At 48.0% G+C, this 26012-nt stretch overlaps 1 protein-coding gene across 4 annotated transcripts in view; it reads left to right on the forward strand.

Annotated features, from left to right (window-relative positions):
* The window catches only part of LOC149360910 (monocarboxylate transporter 2-like), a 99440-nt gene extending 76234 nt beyond the window's left edge, over positions 1-23206 (forward strand). For 3 of the 4 annotated variants that reach the window (XM_089572540.1, XM_089572538.1, XM_089572539.1), the window contains 2 exons: positions 1457-2839; positions 22665-23206. In XM_089572540.1, coding sequence (XP_089428666.1) covers positions 1457-2839; positions 22665-22858 — 1577 coding nt within the window. In that variant the 3' untranslated portion in view covers positions 22859-23206. The remainder of the gene's footprint in view (positions 1-1456; positions 2840-22664) is intronic. The other variant, XM_089572541.1, reaches the window with a different exon arrangement.
* The last annotated feature ends 2806 nt before the right edge of the window (positions 23207-26012 follow it).

Consider the following 26012-nt stretch of genomic DNA (forward strand, 5'->3'; position numbering starts at 1 on the left):
CTTCCCTTCGCATCAACATTCCCGCTAATCAGATATCCCTTATAGCTATTCCTCGACACATTCATACCCCCCTCGTTGTGAAACCCCTTCCCCGGAACATTCATCCCCAGTACCACATCCCTCGCCGCATGGCTCGCGCTAAGGCCCTACACAAGTATTATGGACAAGCCCAGGACGCCATTTGGGTAGACGCCCCGTGCACAACTCATGAAGCTGCAGCTGTTGGTTACAATCCAGCCCTAGCACAGCCCCTCACACACCGCCTTCCCTCGGGCTGTACGCCTGAGGAGGCAGAGGAAACCGCCATCGCCCTAGCCCTCGTACATTCCAATGCAAACTACATCTTTAGCGATTCCAAAACGGCTCTGTTCAACTGCGCGAGAGGCAGGATTCACGCCTCTGCTTGGGAGTTGTTGAACACCCCCACCAAAAACTTAAAGCGCAGGGTAGAGCTCCAGTGGGTGCCGGCTCACTCTGGCAATCCAGGAAACGAGGCTGCCGATAAATTGGCCCGAGGTTTGATTTGCCGGGCTCAGGACGGCCTCGATCCAGGTTTCTCGAGAGAACGGGCGCACACCTTTGCAGAGCTCACGCAAATGCCCCGCTTGGACCGTCGGACTTACCCTCCTCGACACCCCTCCCTTACCCATTCCCAACAGATCCTCTGGAGACGCCTCCAGACCCGCTCTCTCTCATCCCCTCAGCTGCTATCCCACTACTGTGGCACCTCCCCTGCATGCACCCTGTGCGACGACCCTCACGCCACACTCTCCCACATCCTTTTCGGCTGCCCTGCTGATCCTCCCCGCAGGGACAGCCCGCGTTATCAAGTTGGGAGGACTGGGAGGTCGTGCTCTCGTCTCCGGACCCGCCATCGCAGCTTGCTGCGGTGCTTCGGGGTGCCGACGTCATGGACAAACACCACATGAACGTTCCGACGTAGAGTGGGACCGTGCGGTGGTCCAGGGACCCAAGGGGGGTCTAAACACACTTACTATAATAAAGTTTTTCTCTCTCTCTCTTCGCATTAACAAAGCGGGGCACGCGACCACCGGAAAGAATCGTACAACTGCTTCGGAGCGCCCTATGACGTCGCACGCTCTTGATACTGACGCCCTGTCGTGCACATGCGCGTCCTTCCGTGCCTGAAGCCGTGTCCCTTCCCCGCTCCCATTGAACACGCCAGTCACACGCAATGCTACGCGCAAGCGGTTGATGTCTTTTAACCACCGTGTTGCGCCGAAGTACGGCGCCGTACGACGGACGACGAAAAGCATGCTGTTCTCTTTGCTGTGGTTAGCGTGTTTTGCAGCGTGGCCTGCTGAAAGATATTGCCCTAGTTTTACCAAAAAAGGAATTGGTTTTACTGCATAGATCGCCCGCAGATCAACAGATATTAGGACACTGAGGAAATCGTGGTAATTTTTTTTATGTATCGTTTCTGCTATTTTTGCAGGGACGGCTGTTGGAATCCACGTCGTCATCCTTTCCATCTACGCAATGTTGTACTTTGAAAGGTACCGAGCTACTGCAAGCGGCTTCAAGTACACTGGGATGTCGTTGGCGCCACTTCTGTTCTCCATGCCAATATCAGCAGCTATCCAGCAATGCGGCATGCGCGGTTCTCTGCTTCTTCTGGCAGCAGTAATGCTGGACACGCTTCCTGCTGCCATGCTCATGAATAATCCCCGGCCTGCGACACTGTGCAACCCAAATTATAGGCGGAGGTACGACGTAAGTGGTACTCACATGTTATCAGGGGGAGCGAATGCCGGTCTAATATTGGCCTCCGAGAACAGCGCCAAACGAGCGGTTTTAGCCACAAACTGTCCCAAGGCGCTCTCTGGAGGAAGCCATTGCGCGTCTGAATGCGCTCGGACAGCGCCTGTTCCCACGATTGAGCGGACGTCGCAGAAAGATGCTTGTGCCGTTTTTGGCCCGTCTGAGCACTGCCGCGCTGATGCAGTGCCAAAGGAAACGCGCGGGAGCTCTGACATAATGTCCAGCCGAATAATGAGCAAAACAGTAGTACCATGCACTCAGAACCAAAGCCCTGAACAACTTTGCCTGAGAATTACAGATGTCAAAACCACGCCCGAAAATCCTGCAAAAAGCTCATTGAGTGCTGAACAGAAGGCAACCTTTTACACTAACCGACAATCTTCCGTCTTCGTTGTACCGTTGTCAGCCACCGCAGCAAACGCGCACGCAGGGTTCACAGGTCAAGTTGACGTCTCCGATATAGTGTCGATCTCAAAACGCTGTTCACCGGCGAAGACGGACGCGAATGGCTCAACGAAGTGTAATATAACAGCTACGCAAAGCCAGCACGACACTTTGCGGAAAGACTCACTGCGCAAGAAACGCTTCGATGGATATGTATGCCTGTTGAGCAATCCTGTGTTTTATCTTCTCATCGTCACTTTCGGGATCGCAGAGTACGCTTCGGTCACATTTGAGGCGACAGTGCTTGATTACGCTGTAGACAAGGGTTCAGCAAGGGGTCAAGCTTTGCCCATTGTCTCGTACGTAGCAGCCGCCGAAGTTGCCGGACGTCTGGCTGTGCCGTTTCTCTGGGACAGGACTGGATTTTCGCGCAGCCTCCTGGTTGCCGTGTGCATGCTCGGGGCGTCGGCCTGCTTTGTCGCCATGCCCCATGCCAGGGACTTCAGCCACGTTGTGGTGACTGCCTTGGCTGCAGGCGTCACAACGGGCTGCACGGTGGCCATGAAGCCTGTGCTCCTGAGTGACTCGCTCGGCGTTCACAATCTTCCCTTCTGCTGGGGAACCGCCGGTGTCGCTGCGCTTCCGACAGTTCTTGGAGGACCAAAGCTTATAGGTGAGCAATAGGCCATCGCCGGCTATTTTTTTCTTTATTTCATTTCATTTTCTCACAACAGAGAAAAATGGAGCAAGAGCTAAAGGCTCATGACCTGGCAGAGGCTCCTGCCCCAGGTAGCACAATTCGGCATTTCAGTGCACACTTATTAAAAATCAAAGATAAACAGGGAACAGTTCTCAATTACATAAACACATTTGAACATATAGATATAAATATTTGAACATATAAAAGCGAACATATAAATATGCAATTAGACAACACTCAGTTGTATTTTAAGTGAAAAAGAAATGCTAAATGCACATCTCGGCACTCTACAAAACTCATGCTCTTGCACACACAAACATAGACAAATAGCACACGGCACTCTGATAACATATATACACTTTGATTACACCGAAAATGAATGCAAACAGTGTCTTGTTAAAGGAAAGAAATGGGTCTCTTTAACAAATGTTATTTCGTATATTTCTTAAACTCTGGTTAGTGGAATTTAATTTCTTCTATGAAATTAAGCAAATAAGGAACTTGGAAATTTAAGATCTGTGTGTCATAATTGGTCCTAGTGAGCGATATCTTTCTTTTGTGTTTGCGTAAAGTGTACTTTGATTCTTGGAGGTTTGCTTCAGAGAGGTACAATTTATTGTTTTTTTATGTATTGCAATAACCTGAAATAATATATTTGCGGAGCTGGAAGCATTTCATGTTTGATAAACAGCTTGTCTTTTGGAAGGTCAGATGCAGTGCCAGCCGCATCGCGCGGTGCTGACGTTCTGGTGACACCTCTGTCCTACTCCGACACCACGCGTCTGTCAGATTCTTGCTTCCTGCCCCCTTCTTGTGCAGCTCTCGCTTCATCCGCGGCGCGGCGCTTTCTCCAACGACAATCGGCTGCAGGGCAGCTTTGCTGGCCGTTTGCAGAGGTGGGCTGAGGTGTCTGCTTAGGCTATCACTTGAGTGTCGTGGCCGGCATACTTGAGGCCCTGCTTCAGGTGTTCGTGCCGTTTATTGCTGTTCCTTGCCGGATGAACAGTTGTTACGTTCTTTCATTTCGTGGCACCATGGTTAACGAAAATTGATTTGTGCCGGTAAATGGTGCATTCCGCAACGCTGACGGCTACTGCTTTCAGATTTGTGTGTAGTGAGGGGGATCTTAAGCTCGTTAATGTAGAGCTGAATAATTTCGATGCACAAATGTAGAAAAGAAAGGGACGTTTCCGTGCATTCATTTACATATATTTGCAACTATTTACATTACTAGAATATGCAATACTTTGCAAGTATCTCCTGCTATATACATCACCACTCTTTAGATTAAGGCCGCCGCGGTGGCTAAGGGTTATGGTGCTCGACTGCTGACCCGAAAGACGCGGTTCGATCCCGGCCGCGGCGGTTGAATTTCTATTGAGGCGAAATTCTAGAGGTCCGTGTACTGTGCGGTGTCAGTGCACGTTAAAAAACCCCAGGTGGTCGAAATTTCCGGAGCCGTTCACTACGGCGTCTCTCATAGCCTCAATTGCTTTGGGACGTTAAACTCCATAAACCAAACCAAACTCTTTGGATTTATTGCCATTTACATTTCTAGAATTTGTGCCTACTTGTTTGAGTTTAGACTGTTGAGGACTTTCAGGGTCGCAGCCGAGCACCAGAGCAAGATGCCCAGCGTGGCAGGCTTGCAGTTCCGAACAGCCCGTGCCGGGCATGGACCCCGAGCACGCGCTGTCCAGCTTTATTTTCCTCGGGCGCGCGTTGGCAACGCCGATCGCAGCGCCTGCGCTTGGGCGCTATAGGGCGCCCCGCGTAGACGGAACGGCGAAATGTACGCGTCGACGGGGCAGAGATGGAGTAGCCACGGCAGGCAAGCAGGCAGCTAGAGGAACAGTGTCCCCACGGGGTCGCTACAAGGTCCGGCAAGTTCATGTCAGGGGCCGGGAAGAGCCGTCGGGTGGAGTGCGCCGGCTCAGGTGGACGAGCCTGGCTGCTGCGCAATGGGTGAATGATGCAGAGTGCCGAGCTGGCAATGGACATTCGGGCAGGGAAGGCCATGGTCGGGCCGTCACCGACTGTAGTGCTGCCCGCGGACACAAGTGTCGTCGGTGTTGGAACATTGCAGCTGATGTCGATGGCGATCTGACACGCCGTGTACGCGGTCACAAGCACAGGAGCGGACGAAACGGCTCCATGGACTGACAGCAGCTGTGGTGTGACCGTCGACACAATGGTGACAGCTGTGACGATGCCGGAGGAAGTTGCTGGGTTCAATGCCAGGTGCTTGGGTGAAGCGGGAGTGACAGTCCGGAGCGACTGGCCAGTGCTGATGCGCGTGTGGGCATGTTCGGCTGTGGGTGGCTGCAAGAAGGTTGTGGCAGTTACAGGCCGTACAGCTGAGACTGCTACATCAGACGGCCGGCTGACAGCAATAGGCACAGCTGGTGGATGGACAACTGCCGCAATACTCGGTGTGGGTAGCTCGACCATTCGTTGCTGAAGGTGGCTCAAGTCAGGCACCAAAGCAGACGCTTGCTGCGACAGTGTCGAGCTGCCAGGGTCAGACTCCGAGAAGCGGTTTTACAGTACTGAGGGCTTGGGGTGGGGCCCCTTGGGCAGGCGGTGTGGCCGCCTGGGTAGTGGGGCTGGTATCTGACAGATGCTGCGGTGCGGTGCCAGCAATCTCACTTCGCCCTTAACGCGATCGCTCAGGTCAGTGACTGACGGCTTTAGCGGAATGAGCGATGAGGCGGCAGGTGAGCGTTCGGCGGGCACCGATGCTACGCAGTAGGGTATAGAAGTTGGCGGAATGGGGCACTCGTCGAGGAAGAGCTCGACTCACGGCGGCACTATTGCAGATGAGAGAAGTTGCTCACCGGGCTGTGCCGTAGACGCTGTATCGTCCTTATGGGAGGCGGTATGGCCGGAGGCGCTGAACAGGGTGGCGCGAGGCGCATCTGTGGCTGAGTTCGCTGACGTGGCAAATCGAGGTGGGCCAGGCACCTCATCGAGCTGCTGAGGGAATGACTGCGGACTTCGGGCCGTGGAGTCGTCGCACAGTGCTGCTAGCGTAACCGGGGCAGCAGGATGTGCTGCCGGAAGCGATGCGGTAGCGTCTGGTGCGGTTGGTACTAAAGAAGCCGGCCCGGATACGCTGGACTGGAGTGGCGGCGAGGCAGCGAGGGGCTGCTGAGGCGGGCCGGGTTTTGATGAAGGCTGCGTGGACACGAGCGAGGTCGGTGCAGGGCCAGAGGCTGGCGGCGGCGAAAACGGGTCCGCTGCGTCGTAGAGCGGCGGCGGAACATAGTAGGCGCCGAAGTCAGCCAAGACGGCAGCACGCAGCTCATCTATGGGCGGCAGCCCAAGGCAGAGTAGGTGAGCCGACGCAGGAGGTCGGGCGGGAGGATGTCGCAAAGGACTGCGTGTTTAAACGGCTGGATGGTAATGCCGTTCAGGTAGATCGCAGCCTCCAGTTGGGCGAACCACTCGCCGACGCCTTCCAGGCCGAAACGCTGGGAGCGGCCGGTCGAAACTTGAGTCCTGCCAGTACGCCATGCTAGGACGCCGCTGGGAGAGAAGGCACGGTTCGCCGGGTCACCACTGTTGAAGATATGCAGGGTCGCAGCGGAGCACCAGAGCAAGATGACCAGCGTGGCAGGCTTGCAGTTCCGAACAGCCCGTGCCGGGCATGCGCCCCGAGCACGCGCTCTCCAGCTTTATTTTCCTCGAGCGCGCTGGTAACGCCGATCGCAGCGGCTGCGCTTGGGCGCTATAAGACGTATTTACATTCATAAGAAATTTGCATTGTAGCGGAGCCCCTTTACACGCGCGAGGAGGAGAAAGCATCTCGGGCGCGAGCGGAACACAACAACAGCGAACGAAACTAAACACACATAAAGCCCGTCTTGAGGTGCCAGTTCGTACGGCCTGATGTGTTTGACCGCCCTCTCCTGCGGCGCCGAGCGACAACGGCGGTAGAAGAGACGCAGACTTGTGGTTCGGCCTTAACACGTGATTGCTCTTGAGCACGTGCTGAAGCGGACTTGATTTCAGTATTGTGTGCCTCCTTTTTTTTCAAGCGCTTTTTTATAGTTTTGCATAATTCTGTAAGCGCCTGCTTGGAGTCAGGACCAGGCAGACCGTCCGAAATGCTTGTCATCAGCTCCTGCGCCGTGCATTTGCGATTGGAGTTCACAGTTCGCTTCTTAGAACAATTGTAGCTGCAGGCTGCCACGGACAGAGAAGAATCCTTACCTTGTTGTCGTAACGATGACAGCCCATTCTGCAAAAACTAGAGCTACGACTTGAAAGCTATTGCTGCCTGTTAGTTCCGAAAAATGCCTTCTCGGAAACATTTATCGCGCCTTCTTTCCGTTCTTTTTCTTTACTAAACACAGTTGAATCGTAAATCAGAATACCAAATTTAATACTAAATACATTTGAACTCTGATTTCATTCTTGGGATGGCGTTGCGCACACAAAAAAGCATAAACAGGAAAGAGCAGAAGAAGACAGATAGAGCACTAACTATCAACTGACTTTATTGCTTTCACAACAGAATGTGTATACAGTATTCACACGTGCAAAAAAAGATGCAGGCTCGACTTTCTTTTCCCTCCCCCCCCCCCACATTTTTTTCCCTTTTTTCCCTCTGGTCATTCTTTTTTTTTGCACGTGTGAATGCTGCATATATATTCTGTTGTGAAAGCAATAAATTCAGTTAATGGTTAATGGCAACGTCCACAAGCAACTCAGGCTATGAGGGACGCCGTAGTGAAGGGGTCTTGAAATTTAGACCACCTGGGATTCTGTAACGTGCACTTACATCGCACATCACACGGGCCTCTAGAATTTCGCCTTCATTGAAATTCGGCCTCCGCGGCCAGGATCAAACCCGCGTCTTTCTGGCCAGCAGCCGAGTGCCGTAACCACTGAGCCACCGCGGCGGGGCTGAGCACGAAATACGTCGCGACATCACGGTAGACAATCATTACTCTGGATGTGATTCCAAATGGCCCTTTGAGACGCATTTTCCGAGTCGTGGAGCAAGAAAGCTTTCTCCAGATCATCGCATAAAGTATGCTATTAGACGCGTTAAGAGGCGAAAACATCATGCAAACCAGTTCGAAAATCAAGGTGAGAGAAATTTTTTTCTGTGCGGATAAAATACCACACATGCCGGCAAATAAATTGAAACTGGTCTTTACCGCTTCAGACCACCCGTCGTGGCTCAGTTATGGCGCTCCGCTGCTGCCTCGAAAGAAGCGGATCCCGGCCGCGGTGGTCGTTTTTCGATGGGGGGCGAAATGCTAGAGGCCCGTGTGCTGTGTGATGTCAGTGCACGCACGGCTTTGAAAGCCGGCTATACTTCAAATTGGCCGTGTATTACAGACGTTAGTGACGATTACGCCTTCAGTTACGTTCATAGCATCGGCTCCCCGCGCGGATTGGCCCAAAATAGGGCCAGCTAGGGAAGGTGGGCGGATGTATCGTTGTCCGCCTGCTCTTTAGCTCTTTACTTTCCCCTTTGTTTTCAGCCCAAGAAGATATCTCACAAAATACACTCTTTGCATATGCTGTAGCATTTTGAAGGCGAAAACTTCACTACGGGACCTCGGGCTTCAATCGCGGATCGAGTAAATGATAGTAAAAGGAACTGAACCAATATCCATGACTGGGAGTCGAACGTGCGGGTGCGGGAACAGACCTCATTTAAGGGCCGCTCAGCGAGGCCACTTGGTTATCGCCGCTTTTTTTCTTTCATGGCATTTATTTACATGGTTTTGTACGGACAGTACATACATATGTGTGTGTGAGTATACACACACACACACGAAAAAAATCTATTTACAGAGAACCTAGGTAGGCTCTACGTAGGACAAAAATTATAGTAAACAAATTAGAACTAAAAGGCCGATAAGGATATACAGCGCAACAGGAGAGGAAACCAATCGCGTAAAAAGTCCAATTCTTTGTAAATGTCCTTTACCTGCAGCAACATTCGGCTAAAATGAATTCTGGGCGAAACAACAGGTTCAACGTTGCGGTCTTGGATGCAAGTTTTCCAAAGCCTATGATGTCCAATGAGAAGAATCATATCATAGCGCTTCGTGTCAGGTTAGGAAACAACAAGGTAGCGTAAACTGTAGCGTATTGCAGAGGACACTACAGTAAGATTTCTACTAGGCTATCGGCGCAGGCAAAACGCCTGGTGTTAAACTGTACCACACTCTCGCGCTGTGCATTGGAGAGCGTCGTATTCATCAACTTCTGTCTGCTCCGTCCCGCGGCACTGCCTGCCCACTGTTGTCTTCTAGCACAAATCCGTGCTTTCGCTCTGATTCGAATGTAGTTAAGCATTCTGTGCATTTTTTTTGGTCTTGACGCACCTGAGGTGTTAAATTTATCTCACACGGCACAGATGACGTTTCCAGTACATTTTGTGCATCATCCACGCAATACACGTGCGATAATTCTGTGCCTGTAGTTCACGCAATACAAAAAGGTAATTTTATGCACAGCGAGTGCACGTAATTTAATGCATGCAGGATGTACGTTAGAATCATAGATAATTGCAAAAGAGGAGTTTACTACTTGTATAAACACGTGAAAGCAAACCTCTATCACGCAGTGGCCTTCACTGTGAACGCTAATATATGCGACATCAATAGAATTCATTTAGCATGCAGCTGCATACTCGGTTCTCACGATGAGCCGACTCCTCTGCGCACCAAACACGATGATTGCTCTGTCAACAGCAGTGACTAAATCATAGTTCATAATACAAGGCGGCGAAAAAATTGGCTGTGGTTTGGCGAATGACCATGCCGAGTTTAACTGCGGAAGCAATGGCGCGGCAATCGCAATGGCGCGGCAATCGCAGCGGTGGCGGCACCTCTGAGTCACCCGGATAGCAGAGGAGTCGGCGGTGGCCCCAGCGCCGCAGCTGTTCGCCGTGTGACGTCACTCCTCCTGGAGAATGCACTGCTGGCGAGGCTTCCACGGCACCTTTGAATTACCCGCGCAGCGGAGGAGTCGGCGGCGGCTCCCCGCTGCTCTGACGTCACTCGCTAATAGCGCATGCACTGTTGGGGCTGTCCGTGGCTACGCGAAATCGCTCACACTAGCGTAGTATTGCTTCCGCATCAAAAGCCAGCGCAGGTAACGGTTACCGTCGTATCCGTGCGGCTCTCGTTGCATACTCTTCGGAATTTCGAAGGACCCGAACACAAAATAAAACCCCACTGTAACTGTCGCAGCACCGAAATCACTGACGCATTAAAGGGGCTGTGAAAGGGGGTCTCAACGAAGATGCGATATGCCTAGTATGCTAAAGGACGCAGCGCCACAAATATCCTCTAAGAGAAAAATAAAATGTTATGTTTTGTGGAATCTGAGTTATTTGTAGTCAGAAATTTGAATTTCCGCGTCTTATTGCCTTCACCTCTCCTCTCGTCACTTTTTTTCACGCTAAAATGTCGGTCCGCCGGCTCTACGCGCTCAGCCCTTCCGCCGACCGCCGAGGCGTGTGGGAATTCCCCAGAAGGCGGAGACAGTGCCTCCTAAGCTGGTTTGGCGTCGACGGCGCTAGCGCGGCGAACCAAGGATGACATTCCGCTGCTGACGTAAAGAGCGCTACATGACGCAATGCGCGCGGTTTCGGTCGAAAGTTCGGCACAGCTGGGCGCCGCGAGGGGCGGAAGCGGGAGTTCTTGAAGTTATAATGCCTTTATTTTCCATCACAAGGGTGAGGGAGGCAGAAAGAAAAAGCTAGGGGTGTAGCTTGACGAGCTCTCGCCTCCCCAAAAGTAGATATAAGTTGTACAGGAAAAATATACAGACAGCATAGCAGCATACCAGCAAAGCTTAAAAAAAAGGAAATAAGAACCTAGCAGTAATACTAAAAAAATAAAGGAAGCATGAACAGAACCTATTTTTTGACACAACTGTAACACTTTGTAACGCGTAAAAATCAAACGTAAAGGCAAAATTACACAAAAATTGCAAAATTGTAATCACATAAGTGTATCAAATAAGTTGTATTGTAAATTATCGGCTTGTCTTTGAGGTCTTGTACGCGGCATGAACGCTGGGTGGCCTGCACTCTACATAATGCAAGCATTTTATAGCCAACCTCCAACACCCTTTTCAGCGACCCTTTAAAGAACACCATGCCAAAGTGTCTGTGACAGGCGCCGCAAAGCAGGCGACAGGGCCTGAGGTAACGCCACTGACGGAGTTCGCGAAACACGCAAGTGAGGCGGGCGGTTACAACAGCCGCGTTGCTCAGGAATTAAAAAGGGATAGAGAGAGAGAGAGTCGAGAGAGAGAATTTTTTTTCCTTTCGGAAACTTCTGGGGCTTAGATTTTTTTTTTATTTATTACAGACTCTAGCGCCATTTCCTCGTTCAGTTACGTTCATAGGGGATGATGTCGCAGTTAAGGTTTCAGAGAAGGTATCTTCCCTTAGGAAAATTTCTTTACACACTCCATAGGCTCTCTAGAGACTTTAGTCTATGAAGTCTATAGACTTTCTATAGACAAATCCTATAGACTAGTTTATAGACAATTATGGCCATACATTTTATGGCCAATTTTATGGCCATACACTCTTAGTTTACTTTTGTCTGTAGACAGTCTTTAGAGAAATGCCTACTGAAAGTCTATGTCTATAGACAGTCTACAAACACGCGTCTAAAGACAGCCTATAGATGATCTATAGACTTATGGTCATACACCTCCTGTAGAGTTCTGTCTATAGACCGTCTATAGACAACTGTCTGCTGAAAGTCTAATATACGCCGGTCTATAGACAGACTATAGACGATCCATAGACTGATGTATTTATTTCAGTACCTCAAAGACTCCAAAAAAGGGTCATTACATGAGGGATGGGTTACAGAGAAATACCAACAAAAAAGTAACATATTCTGTACAATGCCAGCATCAAGTTTCAAAATACAAATGAAACAGGCAAACAGCTCAGAAAATCAAAATGCAATACGCTCAAATCCTTTCGTATACGAAAGAAAACACAACGCAAGAATAAAAGACAGAAATAAGCACTGAACGGTGGGTAAGCGTTCAATAACGGATTAGGGAAGAATAAAAACCGCATAGTATAACAAAGTGCAATAGATCAAAGTTAGAAGGGAAAGGTACACGAAAACATAAAATGTATCTGAAGATTCCAGCTTATCCTTCAATAAAAGCGCGCCTTTTACTATTACTGCGGCATTGGGAAGGCCGACTACTCAAGGGTCTGGTGCCGGCGGATGTGCGTGCCCTGTTGGTATTTCTGCGACCCCCCCCCCCCCCCCCCCTGGGGTCTTCTGAAGCGTTCATTGAACCTTTTCAGATCTGAGCTGTGGAAAGAAGTTAGAAGGTGTCAAGACCAGTTGCGTGTGTTATGTTATGTGTCGGATCCTGGATGGCTTGCCGAGATTAAGCTGCGTGCCATTCATCGCCTCGCAGCTAACTTGACGGAGGCCCTTGAACCATAAACCAAGTGTTGAGCTAGACAGTGGCCAAGTAGAAGAAGCATTTGACGAAAAAGAATTTGACAATTATTGCTGACGTTGTTGTTCCGGGGTACGTTAGCGATATTTTGAAGAAGGGACCAAAATTCAGTAAAGAAGCAAGTGTTCCCGCACATGAGTTGCTCGCTTCGAACCGGCAGACTGCAATAAAAGCATCGAATGGAAATCAAGAGCGATGTCTGCTTGATGGAGTGGATGTGCTGATGAAGACTACGAGTAGGACCACCACTAGTCATTCCAAGGACGGGTTGGGAAAAGTGGTTACCTTCTTCCAACACAATAATCTGCGACTGCTTCAATCAGACAAGGAGGAAGGCCTTGTGCTGGCGGAGGAGGAGTACCAGAAGAGAGCGGAAGAGGCCATCGCGAAGAACTTCAGGACAGTTAAATCGAGCACGACTAGAGTGAAATGTAAGGAGCGGCAGTGTGCAGGGAATTAGAGCTGAACTGCTTAGCGAATGGCACTGTTGACTCTAAGTTTAATGCTAGTTTACTGCCCTCACTGTGTTTTTCACAGCTAAATCCCATAAAGCAGATGCACCGTTTAGGTGTATAGTAAGCGAGAACGGTACATGGCAGCACGTCCTCAGTAGGTACGTGCAGAAACACCTAGGCTCTCTACAGGTTCATGACCCCTTCATTGTAAAAAGAACTCGCTACAGGTTTTACGGTTTCTCGAGGGTAATTCTTGGGTTGGTTATATGTTCTCTGTAGATGTACAAGATATGTTTTATGCTGTGCCCCACGAGGATTTGTTCGGTGTTGTTAGGAGTGCGGTAGAAGAAAGCGGAGATATGGATTTCCAGAATTCATGTGGCCTTGCAGTGAACAATTTTATGCGTGTTCTTGAGTTTTATTTGGGTGTTTCTTTTATCTCTTTTGAGAATAAATTTTATCGTCAGAGACAAGGGATCTACATTGGGTCCTGCGTAGCCCCCGTGCTTTGTAACCTGTTTTTATCTTTTATTGACCGCGCCCTTGAGCAAAGCTTTAATGGGAAAGGAGTGCTGAAAGTTTTTAGGTACGTAGACGATTTTCTTATTGTTTTGAAAAGTAAACAGCTTGTCTTACACCGACGCAGTTGATAGCGTCTTGGAGAGCTTTCAGCAGAACGGGAGGGCATTGAGATTTACGCACGAACTCCCTTTAAAAAGATCGTTGCAGTTTTTAGACGTGAATTTTACTCTAGAGGATGATCATGTATGTTGGAAGTACGCTCCGCGGGCACAGAAAGAACTTTTACCTTATGATTACGCTCACTCGAAAACTGTCAAGAGGTCTCTTGCCAGCCTGTGCCTGGGATCTGCTCTCTCGAAGTCGTGCCCGCATGCTATGCCGTGTAGCTTTAATAAGTAAGTACACCGGCTACTTACGGCCCGGTTCCCCTGCGCGGTCATTGTTTCCGTGGCCGAGGCCCTCCTTCGGAAAGCCAAGCAGGTCATGTTCGCCAAAGAGAGCGCACTGGAAAGGAGCTCGGTTAAACCTGTAGTGGTACCATATATTCACAAGGTTGCTGTGATGTGCACACCACACTGTCGAAGGATTTTTGGAACGTGGCGTGTCGGCAGTGGTCCGTCGGATAGCGGAGCGCCGTGCGTCCAAGCCCCGCGTTGCGCGTGCGAGTGGTGTGCGCGAGACAGGCACGAGGAGCGTGGAGCTACGTGTCAGCAAACCGAGGTGTAAAGGAAGACATCGCACCACAAGTCTGGTCGTTCAAGCGTTGAAGTGGCAGCTGTCGGACGTTGGATCCGAGCTGCCAGTGACTTCCCTTGAATCATCGACTCAAGACCATCCAGTCCCGTTCAAGCGTGGAAGTGGCAGCTGTTGGACGTTGGATCTGAGCTGCCAGTGACTTCCCTTGAATCATCGACTAAAGACAATCGAGTCCCGTTCAAGCGTGGAAGTGGCAGCTGTCGGACGTTGGGTTCGATCTGCCAGTGACTTCCCTTGGATCATCGACTCAAGACATTAAGCCTCATTCAAGCGTGGAGGGGGCAACCGTCAGACTTCGGGCCTGTGCTGCCGTGGACTTCCCAAGTATCAACGACGCAGGCCCACTGCGATCGCCACTTTGCTGCCACGGTTTCCTTGGATGAGCTGCCTAGGCCTACGGTGTATCGGGACGCCGTCGGCGGGGCCTGGCTACGGTTTTCCTGCTGCAGCTGCCCAGTTCCTGGGGGCGACTGACAGGAGTTCGTCAGCGTCTCCCGTATCCATCTCCGTTCCTCCTCTTCTGGCTCTCTACCACCGCCTCCCTGGATGCAACGCCAGCGACGCATCGCAACTCGTCAACCCGCGTCTGTGCTACCTGCAAGGCATTCCCGCTCCACCTGGGACGCTTTGTATCCGGTGAACTCTCTCCTTTTTATCTGTTGTGTTTTACGCGTGCCTAGTGCGTGTTTCCCCTGGGTGTTTTCGCTTCTGTTATTGGCTCTTTTCCTTTCAAAAATGTAAACACGGCTTCGTTTTGTTTTGTTCGATTTCTTTGTTCCTTTCCTCGAACCTGCACACGAAAGCGTCCCCCTTCAGCAGTCGGGGACGCGTCACCGCGATTCGCGACAGTTGCCCATCATGTAAAAAAGTTGGAAGCCGACACGGTGTTCCTGTGGTGTTTTCCGCACCGAAGAAACTCGCCCGACTTTGCTCACGCATTTCGTGCGCGGAAAAGAATAGCGGCTGCAGGAAGAAGCACTCAAAGAAGTATATCGACTGCTGTTCCGGTGTCGTTTACGAGATACCTTTGACCTGCGGGAGGGCTTACATAGGCCAGACCGGTGGTGTGTCAATGACCGGGCGGGGGAACTTAAGGGGTGGAGGGACACATTGAGCAGAGCATTGTGCGAACTGCAGAGCGTGTGAGCCGCGGCTGAAGATGATAAAGATACTTGGCAGAGGCGGTGATACGGTGGCACGTGAACTTTTAGAAGCCTTTCATATCAGGAAGATGGGGCATGACTGTGTGAGTGACACGTCTGTTAAACTTTTGCAGGCAGAGAACAGGTATCTTGAGCACGTATTGTGAACTGACGATGTGTTTCTTTACTGCGCATGTCTCCTTTCATGTATATATTTGCTCTCTTGCCTGCGAATAAATCAGAGGAAGTTAGCGCCTGTCCTGTGTGTTTCCTCTTATTGTGTGCGTGCTCTTGTGCGCTTAAATTTCATTTCAGAAAAAGTTATGAACCACCTTGCCCAAACAGAAGTTTTTTTAACATAGAGTATAGTCTCAAATTTGTGGCTTGCCGTAACAAATGATAGGAAATAATAGTTTTACAATGTTTTACATGGCTGGTGTTAAAGTGAAGGTACAGCTGCAACGGAAAAAGATTAGCACAAGTGACTCATGACCGGAGCGGAAAAATTGCGACACGCGGCGCTACTGTAGCCGTATGCGCAGATAGCGAGAGTGCCTGGCAGATTCCACTTTCCAGAGTGGGGGTGGCCGACAGAAAGCAGCCCATCCGAAAGCAGGCACTGCCACACATTATTTTTGGCAGTGCGTCCCCACTTTTGATAGTGCTTCCCCAGCACATTTTTAAAGAAAAACGGTGATAAAGATAGCGTTGCTCGCCATGCCAGCGCAAAAAAATAAACAAAACGAGATTATATGCTTAGCCGCCTTAGCACATGGTTTGGCTGATAAGACATGCATCTACAGGCGTTCGTTTAAGATGTTGCATTTGGTAGTTAAGAACTTCTTGTTGGGCGAGTTGGTGCATTGCTTTGAAGGAACCACGTTGCGCTATAAAAAAAGACAGCCACAGGAAAAAGCCAAGGAGACAGAAAGAGCGCAAACTATCAACTGAGTTTATTTGTGTGAAAGTGCCTTATATAGTCAGAATCGCAGCAAAAGAACAAGGGGAATGAGAGAGGGGGGTACAGCCAATCAACTCCTGGTCAACAACAGGTGCGCAGAAAATAGTTTTCCTTATTATACAGTTTGACAGAAGTTTCGCTTACACATTTATCACCGTTTTCTTTTATGTGATAGGCCTCCAAAAGCTCCCGCGCTATTTTATTTTTACTTCTTCCTAGAATTTTAATCTGCTTAAGCAGAGGCTCGCATCCACTGCAAGCAAGGCAATGAGCAGGCAAGTTTGCTCCTTCTTTATTCCGAATGGATCGGGCATGTTCCCCTGCGCATTCATTCACGCATCGGCCTGTTTGGCCCACGTAGGCGCCTCCACACTTGAGTGGGATTTCATACACTACTCCAGTGGCACATTTCACATACTTTTCGGCATGTTTTATGTCGCATCCGCTGCCTCTAGCTCCTTGAACAAAACTTGGGTAGGGCCTAGTTGGTACATGATGTTGTGAAGGTAAAGGATGCGCAATCAAAGGACGAACCACGAAGAAAGACACAGGGACACAGGGACGCAACAGTTGTTAGTTGCGCTTGTGTGTGTCCCTGTGTCTTTCTTCGTGGTTCGTCCTTTGATTGCGCATCCTTTACCTTCACAACATCTAGCTCCTTGGTTTCCGGTTCTCGCGCACAAGGCTGCGAGTTTCCGTGGGGCAGAAAAAACAACAGGGACGCCATGCCTCTTGGCCACTTTTTTTACGTTGTGCGCCACTTTGTGTATATAAGGCACCACCACGATCTTCTTTTTGGGCAGCGGCTCATCCACACTGCTCCGACTTCTTCTTTTTATCTTCCTGAGAAGATTCTCGGCCACGGCTGATATGACGTCGCAGGGGAAGCCGGCTGAAAGCAACCTTTCAATTTGATTGTTAAAACTTATATGCATTGCATGCGGGCATGACTTGGTAAGAGCGGATTCCAGGCACGAGCTTGCAATTGCTCTTTTGACTACCTTCGAATGCGCGGAATCAAACGGAAGCAACTCTTTCTTTGCTCGTGGGGCATAATGCCAGCAGGCGTGTTGTGAGCCGAGGTTCAGGTTAATATCTAAAAATTGCAACGAGCCACTAGAAGGAAGTTCATACGTAAAGGTCAAACCTCGCCCATACTGTCTAAAGGCAGTTAAAATCCTACTCACTGAATCAGTGTGGGTCAAGGTTATTTGTTTGGATAAAACAATCAAAAAACAATTTTCTGCCCCACGGAAACTCGCAGCCTTGTGCGCGAGAACCGGGAACCAAGGAGCTAGAGGCAGCGGATGCGACATAAAACATGCCGAAAAGTATGTGAAATGTGCCACTGGAGTAGTGTATGAAATCCCACTCAAGTGTGGAGGCGCCTACGTGGGCCAAACACGCCGATGCGTGAATGAACACGCAGGGGAACATGCCCGATCCATTCGGAATGAAGAAGGAGCAAACTTGCCTGCTCATTGCCTTGCTTGCAGTGGATGCGAGCTTCTGCTTAAGCAGATTAAAATTCTAGGAAGAAGTAAAAATAAAATAGCGCGGGAGCTTTTGGAGGCCTATCACATAAAAGAAAACGGTGATAAATGTGTAAGCGACACTTCTGTCAAACTGTATAATAAGGAAAACTATTTTCTGCGCACCTGTTGTTGACCAGGAGTTGATTGGCTGTACCCCCCTCTCTCATTCCCCTTGTTCTTTTGCTGTGATTCTGACTATATAAGGCACTTTCACACAAATAAACTCAGTTGATAGTTTGCGCTCTTTCTGTCTCCTTGGCTTTTTCCTGTGGCTGTCTTTTTTTATAGCGCAACGTGGTTCCTTCAAAAAAATGTTGAAAAATGTTGCATTTCTGATGGGCGAATATCTAGGTGGGCTGCTTTCTGCCGGCCACCCCCGCTTTAGGAAATGGCATGTTGCTGGCACTCTCGCTATCGCTGTACTCGGCAACAATAGCGCTGCGTGTCGCGATTTTTTCGCTCCGGTCATGATTCACTTGCGCCATTCTTTTTCCGTTGCAGCTGTACTGTTGGCAGTCCGTAGGTTGCCGGTAACGGCAAGTGCTTAGTTTGCGATTGTTAAGAGACACTGTGACATCAAGAAAATGAATAATTGAAAATGAGTATGCCTTCGAAATAAAACTGGATTAAAAGTATTAAATCCTGCAATAAACGTAAGGAGTACTTTTTCGCCGTGGTGCGATATTATGAAAATATCATCAATAAAGCGTCTGTAGAAGAACTGTTTTAGAGGACGGCTGTCAAGGAATTTAGTTTCTGATAGATGGATGTCAAATGATGGATGTCATTTTTGATAGATGGATGTCATTTTTGAGGATCGTTGGCCATACCGAGTTGATAATTAAAGTAATCGATAAAAACAACACATTTCATCCCACAGCCGCTTTGCTACTGCTGCTGCCTGGTGCGCGGCTCGCCTGGGGTCTGCTAACTCTGCTGCTGAAAGCGTCGCGGAAATTGGGCATGTCTTTATTTTATTTTGTACAGGTTCACAGTTGAAGGGTGAGGAGAATAGTACCTCTATTATAGTGGCCGCCAGTCCAGAAGCTGTCTCAGATGCGGCATTAATGCGAAACCAGCTAGGCTTATCGACGACCAGGGCAGCCGGGTAGTCTCGCAGTTCGTCGCCATCGTTGCCGAAAACTCGGCTAATGTTGTTTTGCTGCTGTCGTTGACCTATGTCTGTTTTACTGCTATTTTCTAAAATTGCCGAGCACATAATTTATGCAAGGTTGAACAATTTTTGAATGCTCAAAATATAATATGGGAACAACAATATGGCTTTCAGGCTGGAAAAGCAACGGAGAGAGCACTGCTATACATCAAGGAACGTATTCTGGAAAACTGAACAGAAGCTGCATACACTGGGCACCTTCCTTGATTTTCGAAAAGCCTTTGATTCGATAAGCATGAAAATTGCAGAAGTCTGATATTAGAGGAAAAGCAAATAAGCTTGTAAACAATTATCTGACAGAAAAAAAAACAAAATTCTGAATCAATTTCAGTCAGATGTAGGCATAATTGAGTATGGTGTGCCGCAAGGATCTATCCTTGGTCCTTTGTTTTCCATTTCATACATAAATGATATTGTTAGCATCCCCCTGACACCTGATATTATCCTTTATGCAGACGACACAAACGTTTCCTTTTCTGGTCCTTATCTAGCCTTACTTGAACAACATGCTGTTGTTTGGCTGAGCCAGCTACATATATGGTCGTATAATGACAAAATTAATTTGAATATAACGAAAACACTATATTATTTTCCACCCCAAAAATAATCCCCTGTACATGATAGGCAACTAAACGTTTATAATGCTAGTATATTTCCAACAAATTCTTGCCGCTTTCTAGGAGTCTGCTTTAAATGTGATTTAACATTGACGGATCGCACGGATCGGGTTCCTCTCAAAGTATCGAGGTCCATTGGTTTTGCTACACCGGTTTAATATCTTTTACCACTGCGTGTAAGAAAACAGCTTTACTTTTCCCAAGTTCACTCCCATTTTATGTACTGTCACCTAGTTAGGGGCCCATGTAACGAAACAGATTCAGACCGTCTTTCCTGGCTTTAGATTAGGGCATTGAAGACGGTATTCCATTCTGCAGTTAAAACTAAAACGTCCCTGCACACCGCACTTAACGCACTATCATATCATCAGCGTTATATTTTTTCTGTGGCCGTATTTATTTTCCATTAGGTTAGGCAAGACTTTATGTCCTTCTCCGCTAAATACTTAAACGGGAATCTTAATTATAACTTGCGCACCGTATTCATGGTTTGGACCAAGTCATACACGCTCTATGGTACTCAGAATATAAATAACCAAATAGTAAATTTATGTACCGCATATCGCTATATGATCAACTCCATACAGGAATATAATACTGTTTCCGAAATTAAGTAAAAAGCCACATTCATGTTTTCTTCTTCTGACCCTCTTACTGAAAAATTTTCTTCTCTTGTCATGAGTGGCTGCCAATTCTGATGCATTCTCTCACCATCGTTGTTTTTTTTTTGTGAGTTGTGAATGATGCAATATATGTATATTTATACTGCCCGAAGAGGTCTGTATTGGTAAACTGCCAGTCATCGCCTTGCTGTCTTAACGTTGTTCTGCATTCTGTGTGGTGTCATATTTATAGCTTTGGATGCCAATCTGCTGCCATGATGGGTAATCCCGTGGTGAGTGCCTTGTCAGGGGGCACTGCTGTCTCCTTTTGCCAGTCCTCGTGGACATACTGTGCTATCTTTGAATGTCTGAATAAAAGAAAATGAACGAGAAACAGGTGAACTTGACTTCACCTAGCAATGTGCTGTAAATGCGTAGGATTTCCATAGTGGTAGTCGCCATGCTGTCAGGTTGCGCCTTTGATAAGAAGGCAAAGTAATCGTCTACGCAGCAGTACACCTTCCTTACATGCAGGACAATAAGGTTTTCTTGAATTCTTTGGTTCATCGCTGACCCTATATCTCGCACAGCACTTTAGCAACTGAGGAATATATACACATTCTCGACTTCTGTACATAAAACTGATCACCGAATCTGATCGCTGTGGATCCTAGACATAGTTAAAGTATACCCATAAACTGACCGGAGAGAAGCGAGGCGCTTCATAGTGGCCGTAGAAATTGGCATCGAAGCTTTGCGAAACTACGAGCTGGTGCGCAATGTCTTACCCTCCAGCGCTAACATCGAAAGCGTTCAGTGTGCGTCTGATGTCTTCACGAGGAAACTGTAAAATCAGCGATGACAATGTTGAAAAACAACTCCTGTTGAAATATACCAGCGTGTAAAAAAATATCAAGCAAGCCGCACTAGTTTATTGTGGTTTGAGTTAGTGGGTTATGACAATAAATTTCGAAGATAAGTAACGCAATAATAATCGATTACTGTTCTGCAATTATGAAGTTACTTTTCAGTAGTTGTAACTGACCACAGTAATCAGTTATATTTCAGCTAGAGTAACTGTAATAGTCGTCGGTTACTTATTCTCTGTAACGTGTACAAAATGGTCACACTTTTAAGGTTGAGCCTAAGTGTGCCTTATAGTTTTCTTTAATCGCCGACGCCCTACTTGCGTAGCTTTAGCGACGTTCCCTTGAGAAAGAACCTACAGCAGTTTATGCGTGTGCCTGGCATTGGTCAGTCCAAGTGTGCAGCGTGCAGTTCACTGCCTCGACCCCTTTTAACTCTTGACTGGCTCCCATCTCTGGACATTGATTGAATGGCTTTGTGGCGGAGCAAGCTGTTGCTGGTTACGAAACCGATAATCAAATCGCGCTATTTGGAGCACACAACAGCTGTCTGTGGACTGTGTGAATGTGCGTCTCTCTTTTGCGCTTAATTGCTATTATTCTGGTATGAGAAAACTTGCATTTAATGGAAATCGATGGTATTTGAAATCGTTTTTTTGTTGTTTAACAGTTTTTGCACTTCATATCAAATAAAAAGCACGTAGCAATGCACTTGACATGCAGAGTAGTGGTAGAACAATAGTGGTAGTGTGGCACCCGACTAAATTCTTTGAAGAATGAATTAATATTAATAGCGAAAGCAAAATTTTCTCGGCTAACATCTCAGTATTAAATCTTTTTCAGAACGCTGTAGTCAAGATTAAGTAAGCTTCGCTTAAAAGATGACAAAGAGTGCCATACTTTGTCGAAAGCCCTAGAGAAATCAAGGAAAAATAGATCAGCTTCTTACGTTCGTTCTAAAATTAGGTGAACTTTGTTAGTGAAGCTGGAAAGTTTGGTATCGCATGAAAACAGTTTTCTGGCTCTATGCAGGGTGGGTTTAAAAAAAATGAAACGTACTAGAATCCAAAAAGTGGACAAGGTTGGTGAAAAGTGCGTGTTGTGAGCATTTACAGAGAGTGCTTATAAGAGCGATAATTCGCAGGTGACATCCTGTAATGAATAATCGAACAACTGCGAACTGCGAAGGCAGAGTTTAATTATGGAGTGTTCGCTGAAAAATCTTGTTTACTCAAATAGGTGATAGCAGAAGTGATATCAGCTCGACTCATTGAACTGGTTTTTGCATCCATTTGATTCGTGATTTTCCTGCTCAACTAGTGCCGGAATTTATAATCACAGAGCCGTTTCTGCATCGGTACTTGCGTTGTTCGTGCTTACTTCTCTTTCTGGTCTTCTGAACAAAGACGGAAGGTTCGGGTAAGACTATACGCAAGCTTTGCCGTAGCTTTTAGGGACGAAGAGGCTAGCGCAAATAAACCGATCTTGTTTTCGCGATTTGATGGTTCAGTTCGGTCGATGTCTTCGCACAGTTGGCACGTTCTATAGAAAACAAAGTTCACTAAATTAGGCTGATAGCGGTGATTCTGACGACGATGACGTTGGCTGCTCAGTGCAGCATTTTCGCGAAGGCCACACTGCATGGAAAATAAAACTGCTTCCTCGCGCTCTCCTTCTTTTCTTTGCAGGCATCTTCCGCGACAGCATGGGCTCCTACGACAACCTGTACCGCTTGCTGGCAGCCTCGTGCGCAGTGCTCGTACTCCCGTTATTTGGGCTCGCATTCTTCGAGAACCGAAAAAGAAACAAACCAGCAACCGCGCGTGGCCTGAATGAAGATCACGTTACGTCTACTCACCAGTACACTGTTCTAACCACATAATCGAGTAATAGTCAGTGGCAATTGCACTCACACAAAAAATTCAGAGGGGCACTTTGTTCAACTAAAGTGCGGTGAGGCGAAAGCCTTATGCGCGGTGTTGCTGCTTGTGTCAATGATGTGTGGTTAAGACGTTAAGCTTCGCGTCTAAGAGTGAAACGCGACAGCGTCTTGCAGCGCTGCTAGGGAGTCCGCAGAACGGCATCGCCCATTCGGCTCTACGCCTTGCTCAACGGTAATTTGGTTTTTGAGGAAAGGAAATGTATTTCTCCCGCATATCTCGGTGGACACCTGAACCTCGTCATAAGGGAAGGGAGGAAGATGGGAGTGAACAGAGACGCCGTGTGAGCTAGACGCGCTTTTGTTCATTCGAAACCATTGAGCAGGCATGGCGGAGTGGTAGTAAAGTCCGCCATGCCTGCTCAATGGTTTCGAATGAACAAAGCGAATTGAGTCGTTTTTAAAATGTGACAAGATTGTTATGTTCTTGGGTGACATGAACTGTGTCTGTGAGACAGTCGACCGGCCAAGCCTTCGCCCGTACGTGATAATTCTTGCATGCTCTGGTCAGTGAATATTGTTTAGAGGATATAGGAAGTGTTTATATGACTGGGACGCGACCGCAATACACGCACTTTCAGGGAGACAGTCATGCTCGACTGGACCGTTTATATGTGTCGTCAGACTTTGTTCCTTTGTGTACCTCGTACGAAGTCAAACCGGTTCCATTTAGCGACCATTGTCTAGTGGTTGCAAACTTTGGCAGGATACGCTTTAAAAAGCCGTTTAATTGGGCTTTATGGAAACTCAATGTAAAGTTATCGGAGCAAGAACGCTTTGTCAGTACAGTAGGAAAAGAGCTCGAAAAGCTGCTCATGGACCAACCGTCAAGTTACGCTGTTCAGTGGGAAGAATTTAAGCCGTTCGTCAAAATGAGGGCAATTGAAACAAGCAGTCTTATAAGATTCGAAGAGAAGCAGAAGGAAATCCAGCTCCGTGAGCAGCTTGCGCTGCTCATTAATGAAGAAAGCACTCAGCCAGGAACTTGTTTTAAAGAAATAAGAAATACAAAAGTTCAGTTGGAAAAAATAGACACAGATAAGTACAGAGCAGCGGTGGTGCGCGCACGCGCCGAGAAACTGTGGGCAGGGGAATCGCCAACAAAACGAGCATTAGGCGATGAAAAAAGATACGCTTGCCAAAAAGAAATACGCCCGATACAAAACGGCGACGAGGTATCGGCCGACAGCGTCATTATCAAGGGCGTAATCAGAGACCATTTCAGTGACTTGCTGGGTCACACGCGAAGGGCGGAGGGCAGTTTCCATAACGATTTTCTACCGTTTATGCCAAGGCTCGACGATGAAGTCAGAATTCGTCTTGAACAGCCAATAACCGTTAAAGAGCTAGAGGAAGCAATAGATCAACTGCCATTGGGTAAAGCACCCGATCCTGATGATTTAGGAGCCGCCTTTTACAAATATTTCAAGTTAGAAATCGCCCAAATTCTGCTGAAAGTTATTGTCGAAGCGTACGAGAAAAAGCGTACGCCATTGTCATTCACAACATCGCACACTGTACTCATACCGAAGTTTGGTGAGCCAGAAAAACGTCTGTTGGTGGGGTCTTATCGCCCGATAAGCCTCACCAACGTAGATTATAAGATATTCATGAAGGTTCTGGCAAAGCGAATTCAGGGCGTCATAGCCATGCTAGTGGGGAGTCATCAAACTTGCGGTATCAAGGGTCGGAGCATCGCCACTAATATACACATAGCGCGAAGTGTGCTTGAATGCTGCGATGCACTAGGCGACAGGGTGGCAATGATGCAGATAGATCTCGCAAAGGCCCCTTTACCGTGTATCTCATGAGGTTCTGTTCAGCTTGCTAGATCATGCTAATGTGGGCTGTGTAATAACGGAGGGCGTACGAATGGCGTACGCGAACTGCACAACGCGCGTCATTGTTAATGGGGAGCTGACTGAAAGTCTACACGTACGCTCCTCAGTGAGGCAGGGATGTCCTTTGTCACCCCTCTTGTTCGCAATCTATCTTGAGCCCCTTTGTCTGGCTATACTAAACTCTGAGTGTATAACTGGCTTCAGGTTACTGGTAGCGCATGTAAAAATCTTAGCTTATGCTGACGACATCGCCGTGTTCTGCTCAAGTAAACAGAGTATCTGTGAAGCCACGGATGTTGTTGAGAAGTTTTGCAAATGCACCGGGGCGCAAATAAATTGGGAGAAGAGTTATGGATTCTGGCATGGTGACTGGGACTCCCGACTTCGGTGGGCCACAACTCCGACAACGTATCTTGGAGTATCGCTGAGCTCTTATAGCAACCCCGAACCATACTGGAATGAACAGGTGGCAATGGCAAGGCAAAAGGCCAGTGGGTGGCAGGGGCGACCACTATCAATGTTCTCGCGCGCCACTGTGTGTAACCTGTTCCTCATCTCCAAGATATGGTATGTCATGAATGGGTTGAGCGCCTCGCGGATCAATATTCAAAGGATCCATCGGGTTTTTGCGGTATTTATTTGGGCGTCGACATGGGAAAGAACTAGTCGAACAAACTTATTCTTGCCCGTGAAGAGAGGAGGTCTCGGTCTTGTTCACTTATTTGTACGACAAATCGTGTCCCGCTTTATGTTTCTTCGCGACCAGAACGATATTTTTCTTCGCACAGTTATGCAAGTTCGTTTATGTCGATTGCTACCAGGAGTTGTAGTATGCTCTGTTGAAAACATGCGTGGTACCGTGAGAGGTTATCTGCGTGAAGTTGTGCTTGCGTACAGAATGTTACAAGTGCGATTTTCAATGCAGTACCTCTCCAATGTCACTAGAAAAAATCTGTAGAAAGATTTAATTGAATGAATGCTCCCTGTACCCATTTACCGATTGTCAAACTGCGGAGGCCCAGGAGCAGATGTGCTCAAAAGGGTTAAAAGAATGCCAGTTTACCCATCTTTGAAAACTTTCTTCTTCAAACTTTACACCGGAACACTGTCGGTCAAAACATGTATGCATGATAAAGGACTCTGTCCCTTGGTCAACAGATTGTTTTCTATGTAAAAAACCTGAAACAATAGATCACGTATTTTTAGATTGTTAGGATGAGTTTTTCTTCTGGGATGTGCTTAAAAGAACATTAAAG

The sequence above is a fragment of the Amblyomma mixtum genome, chromosome 2, assembly GCF_055824585.1.
Source record: "Amblyomma mixtum isolate Tamu chromosome 2, ASM5582458v1, whole genome shotgun sequence".
Taxonomy (NCBI): Eukaryota; Metazoa; Arthropoda; class Arachnida; order Ixodida; family Ixodidae; genus Amblyomma; species Amblyomma mixtum.